Source organism: Taeniopygia guttata, chromosome 1 (assembly GCF_048771995.1).
Source record: "Taeniopygia guttata chromosome 1, bTaeGut7.mat, whole genome shotgun sequence".
Taxonomy (NCBI): domain Eukaryota; kingdom Metazoa; phylum Chordata; class Aves; order Passeriformes; family Estrildidae; genus Taeniopygia; species Taeniopygia guttata.
This window is the reverse complement of record NC_133024.1, coordinates 115071984-115089297: the sequence shown is the minus strand read 5'-3', so window position 1 is coordinate 115089297 and position 17314 is coordinate 115071984. Positions and strand designations below refer to the sequence as shown.

General features: G+C 52.2%; 1 protein-coding gene across 1 annotated transcript in view; it reads left to right on the top strand.

Annotated features, from left to right (window-relative positions):
- The first annotated feature begins 1255 nt into the window (after positions 1 to 1255).
- Positions 1256 to 17314, top strand: part of IFNGR2 (interferon gamma receptor 2) — a 19899-nt gene continuing 3840 nt past the window's right edge. The window contains exons 1-6 of the mRNA XM_072936219.1: positions 1256 to 1487; positions 6142 to 6268; positions 9251 to 9426; positions 12163 to 12311; positions 13235 to 13388; positions 14028 to 14182. Of these exons, the coding sequence (XP_072792320.1) occupies positions 1388 to 1487; positions 6142 to 6268; positions 9251 to 9426; positions 12163 to 12311; positions 13235 to 13388; positions 14028 to 14182 (861 nt within the window). The 5' untranslated portion in view covers positions 1256 to 1387. The remainder of the gene's footprint in view (positions 1488 to 6141; positions 6269 to 9250; positions 9427 to 12162; positions 12312 to 13234; positions 13389 to 14027; positions 14183 to 17314) is intronic.

Below are 17314 nucleotides of genomic sequence, written 5' to 3'. Positions count from 1 at the left end.
ACACTTGAAATACCCCTCTGCTTCTGTTGCCTTTAACCAAAGCAGTTTTCAGTCACAATCTGCTGTCACTGGCATCAGCTGCAGGCATGGTCAGTGTCCCCAGGGGCTGCAGGTGTGGTCAGTGTCCCCAGGGGCTGCAGGTGTGGGTCAGTGTCCCCAGGGGCTGCAGGTGTGGTCAGTGTCCCCAGAGGCTGCAGGTGTGGGTCAGTGTCACCAGGGGCTGCAGGTGTGGTAAGTGTCCCCAGGGGCTGCAGGTCAGTGTCACCAGGGGCTGCAGGTGTGGTAAGTGTCCCCAGGGGCTGCAGGTCAGTGTCCCCAGGGGCTGCAGGTGTGGTAAGTGTCCCCAGGGGCTGCAGGTGTGGTCAGTGTCCCCAGGGGCTGCAGGTGTGGTCAGTGTCCCCAGGGGCTGCAGGTCAGTGTCACCAGGGGCTGCAGGTCAGTGTCCCCAGGGGATGTAGGTGTGGGTCAGTGTCACCACGAACTGCAGGTGTGGTCAGTGTCACCAGGGGCTGCAGGTGTGGTCAGTGTCACCAGGGGCTGCTGCTGTGCCCGGTGCAGCCGGAGAAACCGGGGTGAGATGTCCTCACATCAACCACAGGGACAGGGGACAGGGGCGTCGTAGGGACAAGAATAGCGATAGGGGACAGATAAGGATGGGGATAGGGATGGGGATAAGGGATGGGGATGGGGATGGGGATGGGATAAGGGATGGGGATGGGGATGGGGATGGGATAAGGGATGGGGATGGGGATGGGGATGGGGATGGGGATAAGGGATGGGGATAGGGATGGGGATAAGGGATGGGGATGGGATAAGGGATAGGGATAAGGGATGGGGATAGGGGATGGGGATGGGGATGGGGATGGGGATGGGGATAAGGGATGGGGATAGGGATGGGGATAAGGGATGGGGATGGGATAAGGGATAGGGATAAGGGATGGGGATAGGGGATGGGGATGGGGATGGGGATGGGATAAGGGATGGGGATGGGGATAAGGGATGGGGATGGGGATAGGGATGGGGATGGGATAAGGGATAGGGATGAAGACAGGGGCAGGAAAGGACGGGGCAGGTACTCGGACAGCACAGGAGAAGGGGCCGAAGCCGGCACAGAGACAAGGCCAGGGGCAGGAGAAGGGGCAGGACAGGGCCAGGGGACCGCGGCACCGCCCTGGCCGCCCCTGCCCGGCCCTGCCGGGGCTGGCAGCGCCCTCGGGCGGGGCCGGGCCGGGCTCAGCCCCCGGGGGCGGTGACAGCGGCGGTGACAGCGGCGGTGCGGGGGCGGAGCGGTGGCGCTGCGGGGTCGGAGCGTGCGGCCGCCCCAGCCCGGCCCGGCACGGCCCGGCACGGCCCGGCCGCGCTCCGGGACCCGCGGCCGAGCGGGGCCATGCGGGGCTGGGCTCCGCTCTGCTCCCTCCCGCTCCTGTTCCTGCTGCTGTTCCTGCTGCTGTTCCTGCTGCTGGGCTCGGCGCGGGCCGCGGCCGCGGGTGGGTGCGGGGCTCGGGGGATGGGGGTTCGGGGGGATGGGGGTTCGGGGGATGGGGGTTCGGGGGGTGCGGGGTTTGGGGGATGCGGGGTTCGGGGGATGCGGGGTTCGGGGGGTGCGGGGTTCGGGGGGATGCGGGGTTCGGGGGATGCGGATTTTGCGTTTGTGGGATTCGGGGAATGTGCGGCTCGGTGTTTGCGGGGCTTGGGGGGATGCGGGGTTCAGTGTTTGCGGGGCTCGGTGTTCGGGGGTTCATTGTTTGCGGGGTTCTGTGTTTGCGGGGCTCGGTGTTTTGTGGGTTCAGCGTTTGCGGTGTTCTGTGTTTGCAGGGCTCGGTTTTTTGGGGATTCAGTGTTTGCAGGGTTCGGTTTGCGGGGCTCGGTGTTTGTTTGGGGGTTCAGTGTTTGCGGAGCTCGGTGTTTTGGGGGTTCAGTGTTTGCGGGGCTCGGTGTTTTGGGGGTTCTGTGTTTGCGGGGCTCGGTGTTTTGGGGGTTCAGTGTTTGCGGGGCTCGGTGTTTTGGGGGTTCTGTGTTTGCGGGGCTCGGTGTTTTGGGGGTTCAGTGTTTGCGGGGCTCGGTGTTTTGGGGGTTCAGTGTTTGCGGGGCTCGGTTTGCGGGGCTCGGTTTGCGGGGTTCGGTTTGCGGGGCTCGGTGCCCGCGGGCGCGGTCTGTGCCGCCGTGCTGGCCCGGGGCCGTGTCCCCTGTGCCTCCCCGCGGCTCTCGGTGGGTTCCGCGTGTCCCGTGGCCGTGTCCCGGTGGTGGCCGCGGCCACCCTGACCAGCCTGACCAGCCTGACCTGCTGGACGCGAACCAGGGCACGGCCTCCTGCAGCCAGGGACTTCCCAGGGAGCTCCGGGAATCCCCCAATCCCAAAATAGGTTGGATGGGGAAGGGCCTGGTAGCTGATCTCCCCGCGCCATGGATGGGAATTTTACACTACCCCTGAGAAGCCACTTTGGTGCACTGGAACAGCAGAAGTCCACCCAAAATCCCCCAAAGCCCATCTTCCTGTCCTGCCAGCTTTGCAGAATGGCTGGGGGCTGATGCAGGACAAGGGATGGGGAATCCCTGAGGAGCAGCAGGAGCTGGGACACGGGTGGGTCACCCCAGCCAAGCTGCTTTCACTGGCAGTGATTGTGGCTTCACACTCTGCTGGGTGAAAGTTCTGACTCGTGGTTTGAAATATCATTGATTCTCTGCACAGCAGGAAAAAACAATCTGAGCCTTCCTGGGCTGCTCTGAAAAACCAGCCCAGTGCAAAGCCCTGCCGGGTGGGAAGGAAGGATGGGACCTCTCTGTCTTTGCCTGAGGGAGTTTGGGGTTTTGAGTGGTGCTTGGACCCGTGGGTGCCGTGTTTGAAGTGTTCATTGTGTTATTTTAGGCCGTACAAACTGGAGATGAGTAGGAAGTTGAGGGCGTGATTTCAGCAGTTGCAGTCCCTGCCCTGCGAGGGAGGGATCTGACAGAAATTCAGATTTCTCTGGGTGCTGAGAAAGCAGTTCCTCAGCCTCGTGGCACCCTCGTGGCAGCCTCAGAGGGCTGGTGAGCCCTGGGGTGGCTGTGATAAGCTCTGCAGTGTTTTTGGTGAGCTCTGCAGTGTTTTTGGAGCTGACAGGGGAAATGAGTAATTTCTAAATGCAAATAAACAATGTGCAGTCATGGGATCCCAGACTGGGCTGGAGGAACCTTAAATTCCTTCCTGCCATGGCAGGGACACCTCCCACTGTCCCAGCTGCTCCAGCCCCAGTGTCCAGCCTGGCCTTGGGCACTGCCAGGGATCCAGGGGAATCTGGGAATTCCATCCCAGCCCTGCCCACCCTGCCAGGGAACAATTCCTAATTCCCAAAATCCCATCTCCCCCTGTCCTTCATCGCTCTTTTTTGATTTACTTTTAAGGTGTGCTGGGAATTGCTGCTGTGGTGTTTTGCTCTCAGAGCTTCCTGGGATTCTGTAGAAGGGCGTGCAGCAGAGGTCTGAGGGCACAGATGGTGTGAGATACCTCACCACATGTCAGACCAGCAGCGAGAGTGCAAGACAGGATCCGTGGGACTGGAAAGTGAAAATTTCTCACCAGTTTAGAGAAGGCTCCTTGGGGGCCTTCCCAGCACCTGAGAGGGGGATGGTTTGGGAAGCCGTGAGGAATCTCCCAGGGGTTTGCAAAGCTGAACGTGGCCCAAGGCAGTGTGTGTGTTCTGAGAGTGCTGCCCCAGAGCTGAGGCTGAGAAATTAATGTGACAGACCTGGGAGACATTAATGACAGGCTGATGTCACTGTTCCACCCCCTGCCATGGGCAGGGATACCTTCCCCTGGCCCAGATTGCTTCAGCCTGGCCTTTGGACACTTCCAGGAATGGGGCAGCCACAGCTTTTCTTGGAAAGCTAAAGCTCAACTCATTATTCGGTATTTTGGACTTAGGGTTTCATGCAACTTAATGTAGAAATCAAAAAGACCCAAACTTTTTAAATTAATCCAAATTCCCGGGGAAGCCTGGGCCAGAATTTGATTCGAGTGCTTGATCTGCTGATCTCGTTGATGTAAAAGTTAACAGACTGTGTCTTGGGAGACTCTGTTCTTCAGAGTAAGAACTTGCCTGCTGTGATGTGGGGCATTTTGTCACGGTTCTTTGTCAGGCCAAGGTGGGAGGTGTCCCTGCCCCTGGCAGGGGGTGGCACTGGGTGATCTGTGAAGTCCCTTCCAAGCCCCTCCATCCCCTGATTATTCTGTGCCCCTCATGGTGTGAGGGAGTCACTCCAGAAAAGCACGAGGGGTACAGGAGGAAAGCCTTCCTCCCTCCCTGCTGGTCCCTGCAGGCTCCAGGAGAGATCCCAGGGCAGCTTCTGGTTCTGCTCTTCCTCCCTGTCTCCGGCTGCTCCCTCCTCCTCCTCCTCCTCCTCAGCCCTTCCTGCTCTCCACCACCGCCCCCATTTCCCTTCCCTTCGCCTCTGGCTGCCCTGCAGGCCCTGCCTGCCTCTGTCCCTTTTTGGTCATGTTTTTGTCATCGTCCTCCTCGCCTTCCTGGCCTGTCAGTCTGTCCTTCTGTCCCTCAGACACAGCTCCTCCCTTTGCTGTGCCCTTCCTGGCCAGGAGCTGGAGGCCGATGGTGGCCCTGATGTGGCTCCTGGTGTGTCCCTGATGTGGCCCTGATGTGTCCCTGATGTGTCCCTGATGTGGCTTGTGATGTGGCCCTGATGTGTCCCTGATGTGTCCCCTGATGTGTCCCCTGATGTGTCCCCTGATGTGTCCCCGATGTGTCCCCTGATGTGTCCCCTGATGTGTCCCCTGATGTGTCCCCTGATGTGTCCCTGATGTGTCCCTGATGTGTCCCCTGATGTGGCCCTGATGTGTCCCTGTTGTGGCCCCTGATGTGTCCCTGATGTGTTCCTGCTGTGTCCCTGATGTGTCCCCTGATGTGGCCCTGATGTGTCCCTGATGTGTCCGGAATGGCCTCAGGGTTGGCAGGAGGGAGATGGGGGAGGAGAAGAGAGGAGAAGCTCCAGGCAGAGCTCAGAGCCCTGCCAGGGCCTGAAGGGGCTCCAGGAGAGCTGCAGAGGGACTGGGGACAAGGGATGGAGGGACAGGAGCCAGGGAATGGCTCCCACTGCCAGAGGGCAGGGCTGGGTGGGAGATTGGGAATTGGGAATTGTTCCCTGGCAGGGTGGGCAGCCCTGGCACTGGGTGCCCACCTGGGTCGTGCAGGGAGGCAAACGTGAGCTGCAGATAGAACAGATCAGCTGCTGGGATCACCAGTGGGCAGGGAAAAACCTTGGAAGGGCTGGAAAACCTTCCAGAAAAAAAAAGAATGTGTAAAGAGCAGAAGGGGGCTCAGCCTGGAGAAAAGGAGGCTCAGCCTGGAGCTCACTGCTCGGCACAGTCCCTGCCAGGAGGGTGGTTGGGCTCTGCTGCCGAGTCCCAGGGGAAAGGAGAAGAGGAAATGGCCTCAAATGGCACCAGGGGAGGGGCAGAGCAGAAATTATAAATAATTTTTCCTCACAGAGTGGTCAGGCCTTGGGATGAGCTGCCCAGGGAGGTTTGGAGTCGGTGTCTGGGAGTGTTCAGGACGAGTCTGGATGTGGCCTTGGGGACAGAGTTTGGGTGATGCTGCGGTGGGGTCTTTTCACATTGTTTGTGCTGCTGGGGTGGCACTGGGTGATCCTGAGGGGCTCTTCCAGCCTTGGTGATCCTGGGACCTTCGTTTATGGCTTCCTGGGGGCTGGGTGGGGTTTGTGGTTTTGTGCTGGGCTTGGTGCTTTCCGCTTTATGCTCTTTATGGAATGAATAAAAACAGGGGGTTGGAATTCATGGATACACAGAATCCCAGACTGGTTTGGGATGGAAGGGACATCAAATCCCACCCAGTGCCACCCCTGCTATGGCAGGGACACCTCCCACTGCCCCAGGCTGCTCCAGCCCCAGTGTCCAGCCTGGCCTTGGGCACTGCCAGGGATCCAGGGGAATCTGGGAATTCCATCCCAGCCCTGCCCACCTGAACATGGCAGAGCCCTGGAAACAGATGAAGAAGGAGAGGAAAAGGTTTTACCTACAAATCAGTGAAAATTTAATATATGGTGATGGAATTTGGAGACCAAAATTTGGTTACTGTGCACTTGAATGTATCAATATATATATATTTTTTTTTATTCCTCTTCTTCCTTTAGAAACTTCTTCCTATTTACCAGCGCCGAAAAATGTGGAGGTTTATTCCTACAACTTCCAGAGTTTGCTGAGGTGGTCTCCTGTTCCAGTGGAGAATGGCTCGGTGGTGTACACAGCCCATTACAAAACGTGAGTAAACAGTAAATAAAACCAACTCATTTTGTTCTCATGCAGGATAACAACTGGTTTTACAAACCCCAGAAACACTGAAAATGAATAAGCATGGACTTTAATAAAATAGATAAAAAAGATTAAAAGCATTTTTTATCAGAGATGTTTTCATGTGTCTCCAGGAGCAGCTCCTGGAGACTGACAGGCCCTTGGCCCATTGGTGTCCTCTGAGCTGAGGAGAGATTGAAGCCCTGAGGACACCCAGAAATGCTGCACAGAATTTCAGCCTTTCCTGATTCTCTCTGGCCAGTTTAAATTTCCCCAGATCCCAGGGGCTGGGTGGGCCCTGGGGTTAGTTTAACCCTTGTGAAGCCACAGCTGTGTGACACCTTCTTGTCTCACCAGAGCTGGCTGGGACGGGGGTGGTGGTCCAGGTGGTTTATTGTCTGGGTTTGAACAGCCAGGTGTTTGCTGAGGAAGGCAGGAGCCTCCCTTGAAATGGAAAATGCAAACCCTCTCTCTCGGAATTGTTCTAAATTTGAAATTAAGGGGCTCTCAGGCAAAGATGTGGGAGCAGGAATAACAGTTCTGTACTAGGAAAATTAAAAATACAAATGCAATAGTACAAAAAAACAGAAAACAAAGCAGTGCCAGAGTCAGAGCAGCCCTGGCAGCTGTGGGTCAGGGAGGTGGCAGCAGCCCCATCCCAGGGTGGCTCAGCCCTCCTGCAGTGCCAGCTGTGCTTCTGCTGGAGCAGGATCCTGCACAAGGGGGGAGTTTTCCTCTGGAGCTCCAGGGCTGGGGGAGGTGGGCCTGGGCTCCTCTGGGAATGCAGTGGGGAGAAAGCTGCTCCCCTGGGAATGCAGTGGGGAAGAAAGCTGCTCCTCTGGGAATGCAGTGGGGAGAAAGCTGCTCCCCTGGGAATGCAGTGGGGAAGAAAGCTGCTCCTCTGGGAATGCAGTGGGGAGAAAGCTGCTCCTCTGGGAATGCAGTGGGGAAGAAAGCTGCTCCTCTGGGAATGCAGTGGGAAGAAAGCTGCTCCCCTGGGAATGCAGTGGGCAAAGGCTGCTGTGCTGTTCCCAGGTCAGATTGGATCCAGGTAGGAATGCTTGTGCTGAGCATCTCCCCATGGGATGATGGAATTTTCTCAGCCGTGCAGGGATACCCACTGGCCATGGACAGAAGATAATTAATGATTAATGGCCCATGAACAGAAGAAACTCCCCCAGAGTTATGAGGGATGGCTGTGGAGGAGATAAAGAAAACTGCCCCACCTGGTTTTGACAGCTGGCCATTCACAGAGGCTGCCCCCCTGGAGTTGTGAGGGATATCTTTAACTACTGCTGCTAATTTGACAATTTGAGGAGAACCTTTGGCTGTTTGGATGTCTGACTCCCAGGTTTTAGTTGTCTGGTCATGCCATGTTATTCTTGATTTGTGTGTTTTCCCAGAGCCATCGGTAAATACTGTTACAGCATTGAAAGGCATTTCACTTAACGTGGGTTTTCCTCTGAAGCTGTTTTGCTTGCAACAGCCTGGAAAGTGAATAGAACAAACAGCTGAGAAGTTCAATAATGCAATTTGCAAATCCTCTGATTTTTGCCATTTACATGCCCTATTTTTCAAGGGCAGGTAAATCACCTTCAAATCCTTGCCTGCCATTGATAATAATCATGGGTGAGCTAAAGAACGCTGCCCCACCTGGTTTCAACAGATGGTGATGTGTTGTAGTGGAGATGGAGGCAATACAAGCACCACACTCAATTTTCAGAAGGCTTCAAACTCTTTTTATTAATGCGTGCTTTTTATACATTCTTACAAAACTCTTAAGTTTACCCTTTACTCATTGGTCACCAGAGACAAACAAAGTGTTTATTGGGACAGGCTGTTTCAAGTTTATCTTATTTATCCTTCTTTCTTTCTTGGTTTCTGTTGCTATTGGACATGAAATAAAAAATTTCAGTCTGTCTCAGACACAAAATGAGTACACAGGAGCTCGGTAAGTGCAAAAGAGAAAAAGACCCAGTTTTATTCAAACATGTGGTATTTATAGAATTCCAAAGGTGACTGTTTTGGATTGGAGGATGGAATTACTACCTCTCCAACCACACTGGTTCAAAGATCGATCAATCATTTCTCTCCACCCACAAATATGTAACCTATTCAATTTATGCATGAAATTGTGTAGGAATTCTGATTCTCAAATATGTAAACATTATCAGAAGGCTAAAGGAGTTTCATGAGAACTTTAAAACTTTCAAAAGAACTATAAAAGAAAACTTAATGCTTTTAAAAATCAGGGCAAGAAGTTTCTATGTCAATAACCTTGGTAGAGTTCAGTGTCCAGGCCTGGCCCCTCCGTTTGGGAAGGACCTTGGGAAGGTCCAGAGGGGGCAGTGAGGCTGGAGAGGGGCTGGGAGCACAAACCCTGCGAGGAACCCCTGAGGGAGCTGGGGGTGCCCAGCCTGGAGAAAAGGAGGCTCAGGGGTGACCCTGTCACTCCCCACAGCTCCTGAAAGGTGCCTGTGCCCAGCTGGGGCTGGGCTCTTTCTCCAGGCAGCACTGACACAACCAGAGCTCACAGCCTCGAGCTGAGCCAAGGGAAATACAGGTTGGATATCAGGGAAAAGGTTTTACAGAAATGGTGATAAAGTTCTGGAGTGGCTGCCTGGGGAGGTGGTGGAGTCACCATCCCTGGGTGTGTTTAACAGAGCCTGGATGTGGCACTGGGTGCCAGGGCTGGGTTGAGGGGCTGGGGCTGGGTTGGACTTGGTGGTCTTGAAGGTCTCTTCCATCCCAGTGATCCTGGGAATTCTGGGAATTCTGTGAAAGCTCTTTCAGGGGTAAACATGGATCCTCTTACCAGCCTTCCCCCTGGCTCGCAGCAGTGCCTGTGAAACCTCTGCCACAGTGACAGCATAGCCACATAGCAGTGGCAGCACACACAGCGGGTCCCACCTGGCCCTGCAGCCTAAGGGAAGGTTTTTCTGTGCTCTGCAGAGGGTTCTACGGCGCCTGGAGCGGGATGGGCTGTGCACAGACCCCCCGGACGTGGTGCCCGTTCCCCCCCGAGCTGCGGCGGCGGCGCTGGACCATCCTGCTCCGGCTGCGCGCCGAGCGGGGCGCCCTGGCCTCGCCCTGGGTGCTCACCCCTCCCTTCGTGGCCGAGACAAACAGTGAGTGCTGGGCACAGCCCCGCAGGGGTCCGGGTGGGCTCTGCTGGGAGGGGGCTGAGCAGCTGGGACAGAGCTGGCATCAGCTCTCAGGAGAAAGGGGATATCACTGAAGGGTCTGCTTGTCGGAATCTGAGCTATTGATGATCCCAAGACTGTAAAAAGTCTCTGTCTGTCAGCCCACAGCCAAAGCAGAAGCCATAATTGGTCTGTGCTGTTTCAAGGTTGTTTATTCTGTTTATCTCTAACATGTTCTGCTGCCCTGCCGCAGCTCTGTCCTGCAGGGCAGCGTGTGGGGCTCTGCCCTCAGTGGGATGGTACAAACATTAAATACCACAAACTACCTGTGCTGGATTTACAATAACGTGCCAATATCTGTCACCTACGTTGGACAGTGTGTCCCCAGCCTGAACCAACAGAAAAATGCCAACACCACAGTGAAACATGGAGGGCATGAAGAAGGAGAAAAAGGACAAGGCACACCCAATTTCCTCCATCTGTCTCCTTTGAACCCCTTATCTAGCATCCTAAAATTTACTTTTGCACCCGTGCCACACTTAATTATTACTTATATCAAACACTCAGAGCTTGTAATTCACCCTGTGAGATTGAAAACTCTTTTCCATGGACAGAGATCACAGCCAGTGTCTCTGGGGGCTCTGTCCAGGGGGGTTCTGACCCCTGCCAGGGTCCCAGGGCAGCCAGGGCAGCCAGAGGGAAGCTCTGGGTTCCCACATCTGTTGGGTGGTTTTGAGGCTGGCAGGGGCAATGACTCATTTCTAAATGCAAAATCATCAGTGTGCAGTCATGGGATCCCAGACTGGGCTGGAGGGACCTTAAATCCCACCCTGCCACGGCAGGGACACCTCCCACTGTCCCAGGCTGCTCCAGCCTGGCCTTGGGCACTGCCAGGGATCCAGGGCAGCACCAGAGCCACAGTCCTGGCTCTGCCCAGGTGGCTCCAAGATGGGTGAAAGCGCTTGGTCAGGAGATATCACATTTTTATTAGTCCATCTGCATACAGGAGTCAACTCTCCAATTAATAGCTTCAAATGATGAAGTTTCATCCTCCTTGCTTGCTTGCCCGTCCTCCTCTTTTCACGTTGTTTGAGCTTTGGGCCTGAAGTTTGAAGAGATTTTCCTTGAGTCTCCAGCTGGAATAGGATTGTTTTGTCTTCCCCACGCTGTGAAAAGATCCCAGTAACACTTAATATAAAGCTGAAAGCTGCACACCAAACAGAACAGAGAATCTTAAAACCCAAGGTATCAGGAGGATTGGGCTGTTACTGCCCACAAAGGCTCCGAAGTCTCCCCAGGGTTTGGTTCTGCTCTGCTCTCAGTGTCACCAGAGAAACCCCTGAGCCACAAAGAGCCACAGCATTCTTCTGCTGGAGGATTTTCCATCTGCTCATTTCCCTGCTGAGCTCTGCCCACACACACACCACAAACTCTCTGGTTTGTGTCAATCTGAGGCTAAAAACCTCTTTCTGCTGGACAGATCCCTCTGCTGATAAACATACAGTGTCCTGATAAATATAAATTGCCATGACAAATTGTCCTGATAATATAAATGGTTCAGATAAATATAAATTGTCATGACAAATTGTCCTGATAATACAAATGGTTCAGATAAATATAAATTGCCATGACAAATTGTCCTGATAATATAAATGGTTCAGATAAATATAAATTGCCATGACAAATTGTCCTGATAATATAAATGGTTCAGATAAATATAAGTTGTTCAGAGAAATATAAATTGTTTACAGTACAGTGTAGAAGTGTCAAGGCCACACTTTAAGTCACAAAAGAGTTGGGTTGGAAGGACTCACAGCCCATCCCATCCCACCCCTATGACATCAAAGCAAGGAGAGGAAAACTCATTATTCCTCTGCCCATCTAGGGCCCAAACAGTGGGGTTTTGGGGAACATGGAAAGTATGGCAGGCTGATCAAAGGAAAAGACAATGATTTTGTGGCAGGTAACTGCAGATAAACTGAGACACTTGACAGCATCAACTCTTTGTTAATATTCACTGAATTTCCAGGAAAAGTCAAGCAAATATTCTAATGCAGCAAGTAGGTGAGGAAATGCTTGTCCTTTCCTGAGGAAAAGCAGTTGATGTTTGGGGTGCTTGCTGAGAGTGTCCAGGGCAGGGAACGGAGTGGGAAGGGGCTGGAGAATTCCTGAGGGAGCTGGGAAGGGGCTGGAGAGTTCCTGAGGGAGCTGGGAAGGGGCTGGAGAGTTCCTGAGGGAGCTGGGAAGGGGCTGGAGAATTCCTGAGGGAGCTGGGAAGGGGCTGGAGAGTTCCTGAAGGAGCTGGGAAGGGGCTGAGCCTGGAGAAAAGGAGGCTCAGGGGGGACCTTGTGGCTCTGCACAGCTCCTGCCAGGAGGGGACAGCCGGGGGGTCGGGCTCTGCTCCAGGGAACAGGGACAGGAGGAGAGGGAACGGCCTCAGGCTGGGCCAGGGCAGGCTCAGCTGGGACAGCAGCAGCAATTTCCCCATGGAAAGGGGGCTCAGGCCCTGGCAGGGGCTGCCCAGGGAGCTTTGGAGTGCCCATCCCTGCAGGTGTCCCCTGGAGGTGGCACTGAGTGCTCTGGGCTGGGGACAAGGTGGGCATGGGCCCAGCTGGGACTCCCTGGGCTGGGAGGGCTTTTCCAGCCCCAGGATTTGGGATTGTGTGGAGCTGGAGGCAGCTGTGCCCCCAGGCTCCCCCTGCTCTCTCTGTTTGTTTCCAGCCACTCTGGGTCCCCCCAGGGTGAACAATGTCAGCGCCAGACCCGACTCTCTGCTCGTCGGTGTCAGCCCCCCCTTCACCCCCGAGCCCGGGGACCTCCTCCAGTACCTCGTGTCCTACTGGGAGAACTCCTCCAGTCCCACAGAAAAAGTGAGAATTCTCTACAATTTGTTTTGGTGCCCGGGGACCGAGGGCAGGGCAGCAGTGGGGCAGAAAATCCGTGTATTGTGTCCAGAGGGTCACCGTTGGCTGTGGGGAAACAGCTCCTGGCCTTGGCACGGGGATTGCTGCACTTCCAACCTGGGAGCTTCCTCCCTCTCTTTGGAAAGGGATGAAATCCCTCTGATTTCACAGCCGGGGACAGAACTGCTGCCAGAGGTGGCTTTTGATTCCGCAGTTTGCTCAGGCAATTTGGGGAATCCCTGCTCCTTTGCTGTGCTGGGAGCTGCAGGAGCAGCTGCTGGTGCCAGGCAGGAGAGCAGGAGATGGAAGGATCGTGCTGGGATGAGCTGGAATGAACTGGGATGAGCTGGGCCTGTTCATCTTTGGGATCATCGTGTGCTCCTACTGCTGCCTGGGGGCCTGGGAATTGTGTTTGGACAGCCCAGAGGCACAGGGGAGGTTAAGCCAGGCTTAAAAAAAAATTTAAAAAGAGGAAGCTTCCAAATGACATCAATGTGAAGTCAAACATTTAAAAAGCAGAAGCAAAAAAAAAAATTATTTACACCCCCCTTCTGCTTCAGAGTCCTTGGTCAAGCATCTCCACATCCTTCCTGCCTTGCAGCACTGTGTGTTTTTCTCACACACAGAACACCTTCAGCTGAGAGCCAGGAAAGGAGTCACTGTGGTTTCATTTTCCCCTCCATTTCTCCGTGTTTTGCTCCCTGCCTGAGCTGCTGCAGAAGCTGCATCAAAACTCCCAGAAAAACTGAAATATTCCACTGTTTCTGTTGTTTGGGAAAGCTGAGTGAGAAAAACCAAAAATTTGGTTTCTTGAATGAGAAATTTAAATGGGGGAGGGATATTTGCGTTGAAAACTGGTCTGGTTACACCTTTTCTGTTCTTTCCAATAGAAGCTAAGTGAAAGCAAGACACGATTCGAAATTGGAAATCTAAAGGAGTCAACACTTTATTGCTTCAGCATTCAAGTGCAGTTGAAGATCTACTCGGGTCACTTGTTAGAAGGGCAGCAAAGTGCCCCAGAGTGTCACAGAACTGCCCTCAGTGGTATGGAGAGGGAATGGGGCTTTGTGGGGAGTGGGATGGGGTGGAACAGAGTCCTGGATCACCTGGACTGGTCCCTGCCACACCCAGTTTGTCAGGAATGCTGAGAGCACCATGGGGACTTCACACTTGGCATTTCTGGCAAAAGAATCAGGGATGGAGGGGCTGTGTGGTACCTTCTCCTTTTCCTTCCTAATCCTGCTGTAAAATGGGATAATGGAGCTGCTCCAAGGCTGGAGCCAGGCTGGGAGAGCTGGGAATGTTCAACCTGGAGAGGAGAAGCTCCAGGGAGAGCTCAGAGCCCTGCCAGGGCCTGAAGGGGCTAAAAAGGGAGGGAGAGAGATTTTTATGTGGGCAGAAAGTGGTAGGACAGGGGGCAGTGGCCTTAAACTGCCAGAGGGCAGGGCTGGGTGGGAGAGTGGGAATTGGGAATTGTTCCCTGGCAGGGGCTGGGATGGAATTCCCAGATTCCCCTGGATCCCTGGCAGTGCCCAAGGCCAGGTTGGAGCAGCCTGGGACAGTGGGAGGTGTCCCTGCCATGGCAGGGGTGGGGTTTAAGGTCCCTCCCAACCCAAACCATTCCATGATTCCATAAATGTGAGCCTGCCATATCGTATTTGGATGTTTTTCCTTCTTTTCCAGAGGCAACCCGAGCTTGGTACATCATCTTCCTGTTTTCCGTGGGGTTCGTGGCTTTAAATCTGGTGGTAGCTGCTTCCCTGTTCCTGTGGAAATACCACCAAAAAATCAAATACTGGGCTCAGCCACCTCTGGAAATCCCATCACACTTCAGGGAGGTACGTGGGGACCTGTGGGGTTTCTCCTGTAGAAGAGAAACTTTGCTTTTCAACAAAAGCAGTTGTTGCTGCACAGAAATAGAGATAAACAAGTGATGTCTCAAAATGTGCCTTTTCTGGTAGTAATCTCCCACTCCTTTCATGTTTTGCTGAGCTGAGAGCCCTTTCCTGTGCCCTGGGGCACAGCTTTCCTGGCTGGGCTTATTTTACAGTTTTCTATTTTTATAATTGCTTGTTTTGACGCCTCAGGATGATCTCAAGGGGTTATTCCTGGGCATTTCCTCTTTTTTTTTTTTTTCTCCTTTTTTTTTATTTTTTTTTAGCAGGACTCAGATGAAAAACTCACCCTGGGGCATTTTCCTGCTGGTAGCTCAGACATTTCTTCATTTCAGTCCTGCTCTTCTTCCTCTTTTGTCCTTGCACAAGAGGCAGCCCTGAAGCAGAGCTTTGATGTAAAAGTTCTTATTCAGCACGAAATTCTGGGGTTTTAAAGCTTTTATTTGTGTGCAGCTCGTGGAGCTGAATATTTTGTCTCTGTCAGAGCCCTGTGGCACTCCTGTGGTTAAAATAGTAAAAAAAAATATCCCTGTTATTATATTAAAATAGTAAAAAAAAATGCTTGCACAGGGTATGAAAATTATGAAAAAAATCCTTGGTACAATGATTAAAATAGTAAAAAAAATATCCCTGTAATTATATTAAAATAGTAATAAAATGCTTTTACAGAGTATGAAAATGATGAAAAAAAATCCTTGGTACAATGATTAAAATAGTAAAAAAAATATTCCTGTTATTATATTAAAATAGTAAAAAAATGCTTGTACAGGATATGAAAATAATGAAAAAAGTCCTTGTACAATGATTAAAATAGTAAAAAAAAAATATATATATATCGCTGTAATTATATTAAAATAGTAAAAAAAATGCTTGTACAGGGTATGAAAATAATAACAAAAAAAAACCTTGTACAAAATATTAAAATAGTGAAAAGGTCCTTTTACAGAGTATTAAACAGTAAAATGTGTAGGATATTAAAAGAACTAAAAACTCTTTGTAGAAGATATTAAAATAATTAATAAATAGTTGTTCAGTGTATTAAGAGTAAAACCCCTGTAAGTATTAAAACAATAAAAAATCCTTATACAGGGTATTAAAATAATAATAACTTAAAAATCCTTGTACAGGGTATGAAAATAGTAAAAAAATATTTGTAAAGAGTATTAATATAGTAAAAAATACTTGTACAGGATATTAATAATAATAAAATAATCCTTATACTGGGTATTAAAATAATAATAATAAAAAAATAATTTTAGAGGGTAATAAAATAGCAAGAAAGTCCTTGTACAGGGTATTAAAATAGTTTTAAAAATAATTGTTCTGAATTTTAAAATTATTTTTTAAATAACTGTACAGGGCCTTAAAAATAAAAAACTTGTTCTGAGTACTAAAATAATAATTAAAAAATAATTTTGCAGGGTATTCAAACAGTGCAGCCTGTCATGCAGAGCAGCTGCAAGGGCTGAGGCTCCTGCTGTGTTCTGGAGGATGAATTTTCCAGATTCAGGAGCAGCAATATTGGATCCCCTGCACTGCTGGGGCTGGCATGGGGCAGGACAGAGAGGGAAAGAAGGAAAGAAGGGAGCAGGCAGAGTGTTTAAAATGAGAATTAATAAAAGGGATCAGCCTGGCATGGGGCAGGACAGAGAGGGAAAGAAGGAAAAGAAGAGCGCAGGCAGAGTGTTAAAATGAGAATTAATAAAAGGGATCAGCCTGGGGCCTCTCCTGGCAGCCACGAGTGGGGGATGCTGAGGCACTGAAAGCAGTTCTGTAGGGACTCCTGTGGGTTTCAGGACACTCCTGTGGGTCTGTGGGACACTCCTGTGGGTCTGTGGGGCACTCCTGTGGGTCTGTAGGACACTCCTGTGGGTCTGGAGGACACTCCTGTGGGTCTGCAGGACACTCCTGTGGGTCTGTGGGGCACTCCTGTGGGTCTGTGGGGCACTCCTATGGGTCTGTAGAACACTCCTGTGGGTCTGTGGGGCACTCCTGTGGGTCTGTGGGGCACTCCTGTGGGTCTGCAGGACATTCCTGTGGGTTTCAGGACACTCCTGTGGGGCTGCAGGACACTCCTGTGTGTGTGCAGGACACCCTGTGGGTCTGTGGGACACTCCTGTGGGTCTGTGGGACACTCCTGTGGGTTTCAGGACACTCCTATGGGTCTGCAGGACACTCCTGTGGGTCTGTAGGACACTCCTGTGGGTTTCAGGACACTCCTGTGCGTTTCAGGACACCCTGTGGGTCTGTGGGACACTCCTGTGGGTTTCAGGACACTCCTGTGGGTCTGTGGGACACTCCTGTGGGTTTCAGGACATTCCTGTGGGTTTGTAGGACACTCCTCTGGGTGTGTGGGGCACTCCTGTGGGTTTCAGGACACTCCTGTGGGTCTGTGGGACACTCCTGTGGGTTTCAGGACACTCCTGTGGGTCTGTGGGACACTCCTGTGGGTCTGTGGGACACACCTGTGGGTGTGTGGGGCACTCCTGTGGGTCTGTGGGACACTCCTGTGGGTCTGTAGGACACTCATGTGGGTCTGTGGGACACTCCTGTGGGTCTGTGGGGCACTCCTGTGGGTTTCAGGACACTCCTGTGGGTCTGTGGGACACTCCTGTGGGTTTCAGGACACTCCTGTGGGTCTGTGGGACACTCCTGTGGGTCTGTGGGACACTCCTGTGGGTCTGTGGGACACTCCTCATTGGCCTTGTTGTGAGTGCACAGAAAGCGGGGCCTGAGTTGAAACCTGATTTAATCTGTCCCACGTTTCCAGAGCTGCTTGCTGTGCTGAGCAGCCTTTATTTGATTTATTCCCTGTTGGGTTTGCAGGGAAGGGGAGCTGGGGAGTTGCTGGTGACAGGAGAAGCTGCAGCTCCCACTGGCCTGGCACTGATCAGAGCAATGCAGGTGCTGATTCCTGCAGCTCAGCATCTCCCAGCTGGAAGTGGTTTCTTCCTAACTCAAAGGAATTTGAACTGACATGGAAAGATTGGCCAAAATTTATTAAAAAAAAAAAACCCCAAACAGCCCAACCCCAAACAGAGGAACTGCAGCTGCTTTAACTCACTTGAAGGGATA